Source organism: Vanellus vanellus (assembly GCF_965231255.1).
Source record: "Vanellus vanellus genome assembly, chromosome: 12".
NCBI lineage: Eukaryota > Metazoa > Chordata > Aves > Charadriiformes > Charadriidae > Vanellus > Vanellus vanellus.
In genome coordinates, this window is record NC_138917.1 from 1,726,106 (window position 1) to 1,738,581 (window position 12,476).

General features: G+C 41.2%; 1 protein-coding gene across 1 annotated transcript; it reads right to left on the minus strand.

Moving 5' to 3' along the window:
• Window positions 1-2,249: 2,249 nt before the first annotated feature.
• On the minus strand, window positions 2,250-10,104 carry CA7 (carbonic anhydrase 7; the record flags this gene model as incomplete). The annotated part of the gene is made up of 7 exons (XM_082489340.1): window positions 2,250-2,372; window positions 2,661-2,816; window positions 3,753-3,815; window positions 4,061-4,156; window positions 5,111-5,229; window positions 7,815-8,012; window positions 10,065-10,104. The coding sequence occupies 7 exons, from the start codon at window positions 10,102-10,104 to the stop codon at window positions 2,250-2,252; spliced, it is 795 nt and encodes a 264-aa protein (XP_082345466.1).
• Window positions 10,105-12,476: the final 2,372 nt, after the last annotated feature.

The window sequence follows — 12,476 nt, forward strand, 5'->3', positions numbered from 1 at the left end:
ATACTAATGCAGCAGTACTTCAGTAGCTTGAGTAAGTTATGGATGGTAAGTAATATTGGTTAAATTTCAGTCAGGGAAAGTATTTTAATTTACTCCTAATAAAATGGACTTGGGCTATGGGTTCTTTTGAAAGACTTTTTATATTTTAAACTGAGTCTTTTCATGTAGGTTTTAACAGGGACATAAGGTTCATGGCAATAATTTAACTCTGATTGGGCAAGATTCAAGAGGTATGAAACATGTCAGAATTTGAGTGACAGGATTAAGCTGAATAGAAACTATTAGCCCCCAAAATTGTGATATAGACTAAAAGTAGTTTTTAAACAGAGGTATGCTTTCTAGAACTTAAAAAAAAAAAGCCAAAACAAAAACAAACAAAAACCCAAAACCAAAACACAAACAGTCCAGAAACTTGGGAGGCATAGATTATTGCACTATAGGATAATCAAGGTGAAAACTTCTATGAAACAATCAAATCATTCCTAAATCCAAAATCGATGCATCAGTTAAAGATCTCAAACAGCAATTCTGTTAATGAAAGTCCAAGAAAAACAGTAGGCAGAGGTAGGTCTCTTCAATATAAAGAATGAAGAGATGCACACTTGATTTTAAAGTCTCATTTATTTCATTTTTTAAAGAAACTAAGATACATTAAATAGGTTTTCTGCAATATCAGTTTGCATTACTAGCAAATTTACATTCATAATAGCTAAAAACATTGCATTTTGTAATGATTTTCTGTTTCCTTTAGCATCTGCTATAGAAGAATCTCTCATCTAAAACAGTGCTGAATTAGCCCTCACAACATCCCTGCGAGGTAGGTCAGTGTTACCCTCGGTTTGTATAAGAGGAAACTGAGGGACAGAAAGTTTAGGTCAGTGTACCAGGAGAACCATAGAAGAGTTAGGTCTAGAATTCTCATCTTCCAGTCCTTGTTCTGTGCCTCACGTTAGCATCTTTCTCCCCTTCTGAAAAAGGAGAACAGCCCAGAGTAGCTGCTCTTCTCCTCCCCCACCCCAGCTTTCCTTTACATTGTACATCTTTGATGATGTCTCCATTTAAGCTGATGAAAATTTATAAACATCAGCAATTCCTATCTGAACTACACAGATGAAGAAAGACATTTGAAGCCCAGAATTAAAGTACCTGAAAACAGGCTGCGGGTAGTTACAGATAACAGCACTGTACCTGGTACCGGAGACACAGGTCCACATTCTGTCACTAAGCTGCAGTAAAAATGACACGCGGCTTTTCTACAGCGACTGTCTTCTGAAGGGGTGAAGGGACTCGGGACTGAGGAAACCCCGTACCCACAGGGAGCATCCCTGGCAGACTGCCACTGCGAGGGGATGGTGTGCGCAGCAATGCGCGTTCAGTGCGGTCAAGTCTACCCACATTAGGTCCCTAAAGTAAACATTATCAACTTATAGGGCAGACAACAAAGGAGGTCGTATTGCAGAGCAAATCACTTAACTGAGGTAGAATTTGAGCAATTGAGAACCACAAAACACATACCTGAATTGCTATAGAAGTGCTTTTCAACAAAACTGACAAGGGCGTTATAGTTACAGACACTGCATGGGCTAAGGGAACAAGTGTCTGCACAACACTGTGCAATCAAATGGCCTGCTTTAAACACAGCATTTACATTGTCAGTTTAAATTAGTTATAAATAGCATCTCAGAAGAGTAACTTTAAAATATATATGTAGCTTTCATACCAGTGCCTGCTTGAAGAGAGTAAAGAACTTTTTTCTATTGCTACTCACGTGCACTGGCTATGTCAGACAGCAAGAACACAGTGAAAGCAATCTTTAAATCAGACAAGAGATTGGTAAAGAAAATTTAAGCCCAGATTGTCCAAAATTCTTGACTACCATTTCAACATGTATTAAATGGGACAATTAGAATTTGTGGCCATCAGTACTAGTAGATCACTACATAGTTTCCCATTTTATATTAAGTGGGATTTTGATTTCATCTTAATTCTTAGAGTTTCGGGTCTTTGAGAACACTCATTTACTCAACTATCCCTTATATTAAAAAGTGCCAGTTAAAAAGATCCCATTTCTTAAAAGAATAAACAATTCAAATGGAATATAAAATCAGCAGATTGTCCCCCTCCAAGTAGAATGTTGATGGAAATGGCTATATTGTGTGTTCCATGAGTGATCTGAAGACCAAAGTTTCTGTTTATAGTATCTCAGATGTGGAAGCTCTTGGATATCTCAGGGCCATTATCAGTTTTCTTCAGGCCTTGAAGGAAGCTCGAACTACCCTCCCCTTAAGAGGCTGAGGGGGGCGAAAATTATTCACCATTTGGATCCTCTGGTCTTCCTCACTGGTGAAGAGAAGCATGCGGAATTTCTCCAGCTGTAAATTCAGGTGAAATAATTACCACTTAAGAGGGCAATCAATGTTAATGTTTTTTGAAAAGGACCAAAGGAAACTATTCAGTACATTTTATTCTGTTAATAGATTGGGTTCAAGCAGAGATCGTAGAGAGCATTAACAGAAAAAACAGCAGCACTGATTATTGAACAGGAGGATTATGCACAGGCCAATGGTCTTTTAACATAGCCCCACTGCAAATCAACACAATCACCACCTGTTTATCCAGTGCTGAATCCTACAAGAACTGGGAGAGTATCCAAAGTTTACCTGTTTCTCAGAAATTCTGATGGGTTCTTTCAGCACTATCCATGTTACACTCTCGTTAAGGGGTGGTGTTGTCAGAGAACCAAGGTATGTCCAGTAATCCAGACTCAAAGGCAGGAGACATTTGGGGTTGAAGCTTCTAAATGGAGCTTTTGTTCCCTGGGGGAAGAAAAAATTGATACTTGAAATTGACCTTTTTACTTTTAAGTGCAGGTTAAAGAACTCTCTTTGAATGAGAAAAAAATACTAAAGTAATATTAAAGAGTAGGGGAAAGGGAAAGTCTACAAAGGTTTGACTGCCTAATAACGCACGTTATCCCAGAGTAGCATGGCAGCCTGCAGACCTTCCATCACTCTGCTGAGCAGTAACTATTTCTTTCCAGCAAGTGGAAGAAATCACTTAAATATCAAAGTATCATTTAGTGTCTGCAGCCTACATAGTGCTGTGTAACTGCCTTCACTTCCTCTCCTTCACATGCATATATACAGAGGAGTGAGAAATAAGCCCACTCAAGCATTAGATATAGTTTATTTTGCATATTGGAACTCATGTGTGTTATAGAATGCATTAACCTCATGTAAATCCAGAGAGGGTAACATTTGTAGTGGTCTAATCTGTCAGCACTTGAGAAAGTGCAGCAGGTGTCAATCTTCAGCAAAGCTCTCAGATACATCTGGTTAAAGACCACCTTCAGGTACCACTGTAAGAAGAGCCTCATTAAATTGTCCCCTGGCAGAGCTTTGCAGCAGGAGACAGGCAGCCAGCTTTGACTTGTTTGAGGCTAGGTGGAATAGAAGAGGATTATTTTGCTGAGTGCAAGAGCCAGAAGGGTCACAGAGCTTTTGATTTTAGATATTCCAGGAAAGGCAGAGCCTCTGGATGACCAGTGGGATCAATACAGCCTTGGGAGGCACCTGAGGTTAGGTAAATCAGCTGAACTTGGGAGGGGAAGAGGAGACTACAGCTATGGTGATGTTCCAACCATAGGAGGATTTGTGGTGGGTGACTTTCCATTTTTGCCTCAAACATGTACATGAGCTTGATTTTTAAAGGATATCCCAGAAACAATTAAATTTAAAGAGCTTAAGACTTACTTTAAATTTTACCATGTACAAAGCATCAGTGAGTCTGTTCATTTTGGCATGTTCTTTCCCAATCTAAAGGAATGGAATAGACCAGTTAAATAAGAATTACTATAATTACGCTTTGAATAGGTGTTGTTTTCTTATCTGAATCTCAGCATTCCTACTAAAGTAATTTTAACAGCAATTTGTAACGAGTTACTGCTTCCAATAAGTCATCTGTTTTCCTTAAGCACTTCTTAAATACATAGCTTGGTTCTCAAACATTTGACAGCATAATACTTTTCATCATGTAAACATGCTATTTTTGTGATTCTTACCTCCAAGAAAACACCAACTACTGCCAAGCCATCTGGAGCTGCTGCTGCTTCTCCAAATGTTGCGTATTTTCTGGCATTCCAGTGAACTAAGTGGAGCTTTAAAGAAAAATAAGAAATAAGAATTAAACAAATTAGTGATAGAAGCTGCGATCATCAAATGGTTTAGGTTGGAAGGGACCTTAAAGATCATTTAGTTTGAACCCCCCTGCCCTGGGCAGTCACATTAACAGGCACTAATGGTTGTTCATAACAGAATGTAAGTTTTGCTCCAAAGGCATCTTTGGAAAGATGCACAGGTTCAATGTTTTGGACCAGTCCATAAGCATGGGCAGACACTAAACAGAGTTTCTATATATCAGCCTTGGTTTGAAACAAATCAGGTGTTAACCTGTGACCCAACTTCCCTGGTATGGGCCTTCATCCCATGAAGCCCTGTGCTCCAGCACTCACTGGTAGACTCCAGGCTGCTACGCCACTGTAATATTCAGGATAGAGTGTGTTGGGAAAGGCCTGTGCTTTCTCTGAGCTTTGCAGAACTCCCTCTCAAGCCCTCAGATGCAGCCAGTTCTAAGCTATGGATAGCACCAGCACGGTCCTTTCACAGGTTGCGATCATCAGCCGAAGCCGAGGCTAACTGTGCCAGCTAATGGAGCTGGATGTGGCTCCTCAGCATCATGTCCGTCAGTATAGCCTTCCCGTCCATGCAGGTGAAGGGGATACAATCAAGGGTGTCCAGCAGGCTAAACTACGCAGCAAAGGACTGTTAAGAGGTGCTGTGTGAGCAGCTAGCTGTGTCCTGCTGACTAGGATGAGACCACAGAGTCTTGGAGAAAGAACTGCACTGGGGGGATAAGTTTGCATTCTAAAAAGCAGGGTGATCAACAGATCACTTCAGTGTAAGGAATAAAATTCTCGTTAAAGTCTGCGTTGCCCTAACCATGGTGAGGAAGCAATCAGAATCCTAAAGAACATGCAGTCCCCGCAGCAGACAAAGCTGTTTGTCAACACCATTTGCATGAATTAATCCCATCTGTAAAAACACTTCATTACCTCACACGGAAAAGGTTTGCCATCAATTGTATGCTCTGATCCCTGGCTGTGCTTTGTCCCCCAGTGAAAGTGGAACTGCTTTAGCCGAAAGGGATTCTCAAAGGGACCTCCACTGATTGCTGGGCAGGGAAAAAAAAAAAAAAAAAAAAAAAAAAAAAAAAGAAGAGGAAAAGGCTTCAGCATTCTGGCTTTTGGGCTTCCTGTTAGTAAAAAATAACTGCTGTTGGCACAGTAGTCAAAAACAAGCCAGCAGCATCTCCCAGTTGCCAGTATCAAAGATATGCATCATCCAGACACTAAGAAATCAAATTATTGTAAATGGAAAGCACCTGAATTCCTGTAAAAAATTAAATTAAAAACATTGAGTGGCTACTTATACAGAATTTTGTAGCTTTTCTGAAAGAGTATATTTGACATATGAAGATGTGGTAGCTTTGTTACAGTTAGGCGTTTCTTGTTAAAACACAATAAATCCAAGTTGAATATTAAAAAAAATAAATCACAATTTGAAACTCATGTACCTAAAACATTTTCGACAGTGCTACTTGAGTTTGTGCAGAAGAGCATAGATACCTTGAGCATCAGGTAGACAATTCAGATAAGCATTTCCTCTTTAGAGCGTCCTCCCTTTGTGTGGAAGTTATCTATATTCTGTTTCCTTTAAATACCTGATCCCCTAAAAGAGGTAATATAATAGCTTGCACTTTACATAACACCATTCAGAATCTCAAATCACCTTATAAAGGTGAGGAAATGCCACAGAGAAACTTCATACATCATTTAGAAATAACACTTAAGAACAGATTAATGTTTGAGATGCCACCTATAGAAGATACTTCATCAACAGTATTGGTAATCCTCCTGTAATTTTATATGGCACTAAATCAAATAAGTTTTGCCCAAAAGACATGAAAACCTGATTAAAGTCTTATATTAAAAAAATTAAAATTACATTTAGTAACTGTAAAACCCTTACCCTCAGTGTAGTCCATAACATTTTATTAAAAATTATTAAAGCTGTGGCTTGCACAGTGCTACCACGCATGCATAGTTCCAGCTGGCCTTTACGCAGGAAACTGGTCTTACCAAAGCAAAGGTTTTAATATTAATTAAGACTATTAAGTACCTCCTAGTATGTTTTTTCTGAACTTCGCAATGGAATGCATCACCTGTCTCAAACATTATTTTGAGAAATATAGCTCTGATGGGTTACTGTCAAAATTCTGTTGTGCCATTTAGGCAGAGCTGTGAGTCACCAAATCTATTTCAACACAACTAAAAACACTTTAAACCACGTTTTCCACTCCTCGCAGTCTTCTTCCTTGGAAGTGTTATTAACACAAGGCATGTGCTTTGTGTAGAAAGGGCAGAGGTCGTCATTCCTGCATGCGCTCCAAGTCTGTATCTCTAGATGCAGAGTAATAGATGATGTTCTTAAACTTCTGAAGCTGGATAAAGTTCACTGTTACACTGATACAGTTCAGCTTAGAATAACACAAAAGTAGTTAGCAAGCTAAGATAATGCATCCAGATATATTTTACAAATTCTCTTTGTAGAGCGACATGCTTAATGGTTCTCTGTAGCAAGATTCTGGAAATTACTCATCCAGTCTTCTCTTCAAATTCGGTGAAGATGCTTCAAAACCTGACCATTCAGTCAGGCAGTTTCTTAGATTCATTCCATGAGAGGTTTTACAACAAAATGGCTGGAACTTTAACCCCTAGCCTTTACTTCAAAGGGTTACCAGCGCAAACAAGTCACTTGACAGAAGTAGTAACTTGTTTTGAGTATCTAGGATACCCTATTTGGATAGAATCAATAAACACACCCAAACAGAAGATGAAATCAGCTGATTGATAGGTTTAAAAAAAGTTGGTTTAACGCACTCTTTCCATTTATCAGCTACTTTATCATTTCCATTTGAATGCTCTTCTCCAACCCCCCCAGATGTAAAAGCATGGTCTACCATTAACAGAAGTAATCAATCACTTAAAGCATTTCTGTTCTCTGCCAAGAGACAAGAATATACAAATGCAGAGAGTCCAACATCCACAAGCTGCTCACAATTGCCCAAAGATTTTATAATTTCTGAAGAAACTGAACTGCTGTGAGGCAGTGGGGGAAAGAAGGAAGCGATGGAGTGTGACAGCTAGTGACTGGCTGGTCCAGATACAGGTTGGGGTAGTGGACTGTGATTGTGACGACTACGCTGCATGTCCTGATCTCTGGCAGCCCTCTTCTCTTCCCTGCCCCTGCGGGTGGAAGCAGGGCAGCGAGCCACCCAGAGCTTGCACGTGTGTTCGCATCTTTGAGTCAGATGATTGTGAAAACAGGGCAGTGAGGAGTGTGCACACCTATTCCACATGCTGATGTGGTTGAGGAGTGCTGGAGGGATGCATGGATTCCCCATCTAACAAACTGACAATCCCTATTTAAAAGGGAAGCGTTGCAAACAATCCCCTGATTTTCCTGATGCGAGAGCTTTCCCTGATGCAGAAAGTGTTCTGCTGTGCAGTATTGCATTGCATTGCTAGGGACACTCAAGTGAAGACAAGAAATGTTGAGGCTCAAGAAGACAAAACAGAAAGGGCTCTGGTGATATGCCTTGTTCTAAACTGCAGTTATACAGGGTATGACTTAGTGAGGGGAGACAATTAAGTAGAGAATGGTATTCCAAGTCAGTTGGCTGTGCGTTAGTCTCACCTGTCTTGTCATCAGCGTCTTCAAACTCAACCATAACTGAATGGCCATTGTTGGAGATGTTGAGAGATGCACATGATTCATAGGAGATAATAAGCGGCTTCAGGTTAGGGTCATAAACTGCTCTTGCAGAAACTATATCAATAGGTGACTGGCGGTTCCCTTGGGCAATAGGAAAAGATTTGTGCCACTCTGAAGGTCCTTCAAAAGGAAAGAAAGGAAAGCACCGTTATTTTCTTCCTACTACACACAAAATAATCATTACATGTTTTCATGAGGCTCGAAGCAAAGCTTGCTGAGCAGGATTGACTTGAAAGGTTGGTATCTGAGAACTTCACTTAAATTCTAAGCTGGTGTGTTTTTATTAGCACAAGCAGGCTGCAACAAGATGGGGGATTCAAGTATCTTGTACAAAACACCCAGAGGGAACCACAGCACATCAACAGATCACTGTTTCTTCAGTTAGTTGCACCACTAATTTTCTGGGGAGTTTGTAATTACATTGCTAAGGTCTCTTGAGCCCTTCCAAGGCAGGTGCAGGTGTAAACACACTTGCACGCACACCTACACTCCCCCAAAGACACAGCATTTAATTCTTCCTGGCAAAGATAGTGTAAAAGCTCTGGTGATTCAGATTAGATGCAGATGACTCAATCTCTTAGCTACTGACTATGCAGTTATTTTTAAAAACCATTTTATGACTGCAGTAAATCTTTGAGGCAGCTTCCTTCTTCACTCCTGCCCATTGTGGTATCTCTCTACCCTGAGTGAAGGTTAGAGTGTGGTAATTAACATTTTTTGACTTCCTGACCCCAACAGAGTGGGGAGCAAGACCCATTTAATAACACAACTCGCTGCCGCCAGAGATGGAACACTCTTATGCTGTTCAAGATAACAAAACCTTATCTGTATCAGAGAATTACTTATTCTTACCACTTCTTTTTCTACTTTGGTATCGTAGTGCAGGAAGCAATTAAATTCTTCTACTGCTTATGTTCAGAAAATATCAACAGTAACAGTTTTACTTTAAAATTCCCCCAGAAGCACACTTTTAATTACAGCATTCTCACATACTTTCACAAGCGGAAACTTTTTTAAAATCAAGCACAGGTATTAACCCTCCTTGAGTTTACATAACAAAAACAGTCATCTGTTATACTCTTGTCTTTGGCATTTTCTGAAGAGCTAAGCTTATAAAATAATATCTTTACTCAGCCTGCCTATAAAGCAGATTTAGAGTTTAAATACTGTTACACAAGCTTTGGCAGTATAATTTGTCTCTTACGAGCTCTGTAAGAACACACGGCTTTATTCCTACTACCTATATGCCCAAATGCGTAACACTATCTACTAGCACCAACCAGTTCCACTTGACATTCAAACTTGCTTTTGGACTCACAGCAATTAAAATAATTGCTGTTAAGAGAGAGAGTGAGAGAGAGACTGACTCCTGAAGGTTATGCAGAACACTCTTGTTGGACATTCAGCAGCTAAAATAATTGCTGTCAAGAGAGACTCCTGAAGGTTACGCAAACGATTGTCTTCTTGGACACCGCCAGTCTCTCATCCATCCCACTCTGTGAAGGATACGGGCGCTATAAAACACTCTTGTAGGAATCTTTCAGTAGCTTCACATACCCTCTCAGTCTGTGACACACGTTCTTGGAGGTGGGAAGCAAAGGAGGATGACTAAATTAAAAACTGTCAAACCAGAAAGCAGAAATTGTTCTGTAACAGATCTGATACTGATCTGTACAATTTATTGATGTTCCAGCAATATAAAAATATATACCTTATTTTATTCATGTCTATAGAAGCCTAGATATCACATTTCAACAGCTGCACAGGATCAGAAGATCTATTACTGCTCTACTAAACCTTCTTTACTTAAAAGAATTGCTTTTGGAGAGACAGACACAGTTAATCCTTCTCATAACAGCTTTTTGGAAAGGGACCCATCTGTAATATCTGCAGCCTGAAAAAAACAACCACTCATCACTGCTTCCCTCAGTTTTGGAACATCAATTGCAGCAGCAAAAGGCAGCAGGCGTAAGTTTGTGCATCTTTTACTGCCGCTTTCTGGGTGCTATTTATTATCAATAAAGTAATTAATTACCTGCTATATACACTTGATGCTTGCAGACATGGAAATGCAGGCAGCTCTGCAGGGCTCAGGCAACAGTTCTAGAAAGAAAAAACGAGTGGTGGGGGGGGGAAGCTAGAGAGACGCAGCGTGGAAGCGCCGACACCTACCGTCATCCCGGCCGTAGCCCCAGCTGTGCCGGCCGCTCATCGCCGGAGCCGCGCCGGGAGCCGCGCCCGGGCCCCGCCGGCTCACCTGCCTTTATAGGGGCTCCCGGCGGCGGGGGCAGCCCCTTAAAGACACAGAGCAGCCACGGCCGCTCCTGCGGGACGGGCAAAGCTCCCGCTCCCCCAGTGCTCCCTCTGTTTGCTGACTCAGCACAGCAGAGGGAAAATAAAATTTTCAGTAAAACTGAAATAACCGAAAAACGGAGATAACTGAAGTCCCCGGACTTAAGAGAGGACCCAACACCGTCCAGGTGGCATGGGGATCAGAGCTGGGGAAAAGTCGTAGTATTTTCCCGTTCCACGAGGAAGCGTGAGCCACTCTGAGGGTCCGGGCACAGTAACCTGTGCAGGCTCAAACGGGAGCTGCTCTTCTCACTTTTATGTTCTGCAGGGGGAAACATCACCCACTTAACTGCCTCTCTTTTTCTAAACACTCTCTCCAGCTGCAAAAAATGAGTGTTTTCACCTGATCTGTAATTAAAACTTCTGAATCAGTGCTTAGATGAGATGGGGAACATTCTCATCTCAGAAAAAATTACTTGTGCTACTTTTAAACAAGGTAAAAAATCACACCAATTAAGGATAAATTGGCAATCTGATTTTTTTTTTTTCCTTCATAACTCTAAAGAAACGTTTTCAAAAGACAAAAATAGAAGTGTGGCTATGTTGGGGAGCAGAACACAGCAGGTTCTAAAGAAAGGAGCTGCTCTGTGAAGCCTCAGTTATGCGGCATGGTCCAGCAGTTGCCCGCACTGTCTTAAGAAATCTTTGTGGCAAGAAAAATGCCACATGCTACTCCTTGGTAGTAATGTTGTTAGATCTGAGGAAATACCATCTGTCGAGGCTATGTTTTATAAACTTACTGATTCTCACAAAGACAATAGCACACAGAAATAGGGATTCTCCCATTATGCAATCAAGAAAATGGAAGAAAAAAAAATCAATGAAAGCATTTTATGCAACTTTTATATTGTGGTACTGCCTCGTAAGGCTTCATTTCCTCTTCAGGAGCTTTCCATAGGAGTCAGCTATAAAACCTTTGAGGTTCACTGATGCAAGCTAAATCACTCGATAAGGGATGTGAACTGCTGGAAAGGTGCCCACAGAGTAGTTCTATGATGACTTACTGGGGTCGATGTCTTGGTGTATTCCTGCTACATTGCTGTGACCTGCCCCGGTCCCTGCGTTGGCCTGATGCGCGCCGGGCACTGACACTGCAGGTATGTCTGTGGGTCCTCAGGGCAACTGAAGCACTGGAAGTGGCATAGCAGCGCTGCCATCGGGTTAAAATACTGCTACGAGGAGTTGTGATGTTTTGTTGTGTGGCTCTGTGCTGTGCTTGCAGACAGGGAAGATGGATGGAGGCAGAGGCAGCCAGATGCAGATAGTCAGGAAAGCTATTCTAGGCCATGGGAAAAGGTGAAAAAAATACCAATGTACCAGTGGAAAGAAGAAATGGAAGAGGAATTTTATATATTTAAAAAAAGCAGATGATAGATTGGGGAAAACCGTATGCAAGACAGAGAACACTGAGCAACTGTTTTCAAGAGAAACGTAAAAACGGAGGCGCAGACCTTCCTCGCAGGACACACTGCCATTGCAGCGGCCCAATGTCTATGTGCATTTGACACCGTTCTCCACTTCAGCTTTTATCTTCTCACATTCAACACCACACAGATGTCTACGTATGTGGACTACCAAGGCAGGGCGTAGGAAGACCTCTGAGATGAGAGAACGTGCTGAAGCCATGGCAGGAATCGGCCTCCCCAAACTGGAGGTTAAAATGCTTGGATTTAGGAAAAGTGAAAAGGGGGAGTGACTGTACCTGGGAGGAAAGAAAAACATAGCTTGGATAAAATTTTAGCTATAAATGATAGTGTGTATGACAGGTTAATGTGCTCCCCCATCCAATCAGCCGTCTTTCTGTTTGAGGAAAATATTAGGTTTTCCATAAAGCTAGGGTAATGCTGCTGCTGACACAGATATCACAGTGTTGGGTAACCCTGATGCCTCTTGACATTGGCTGCCTCTAAGAATGGATTTTCAGCGATTTTGTCCCCAAATTGCCATTTATCATTTCAAAAGTTGTGGTAGTAATCTAATTCTGATCTCAATTTTACTAGCTTGAATTGAGGATAGTTACGGCACACTCAGGAACTTACGGGAAGTGAGAAGAACAGAGTGGCAGGTGCTTAAAAGGTGCATTTCTCCAGTGCTGAGTTAGAAGTGAAGTAATCGTGATTTCCACAAATTTCTCACAGGCTTTTACTGCATCTCAAAAAGGAGTGAATGACGGGAAGATGTAGTTCCATCCAGTACAGCGAAACATTTCAAGCGACCTTAAAGAACAATTCT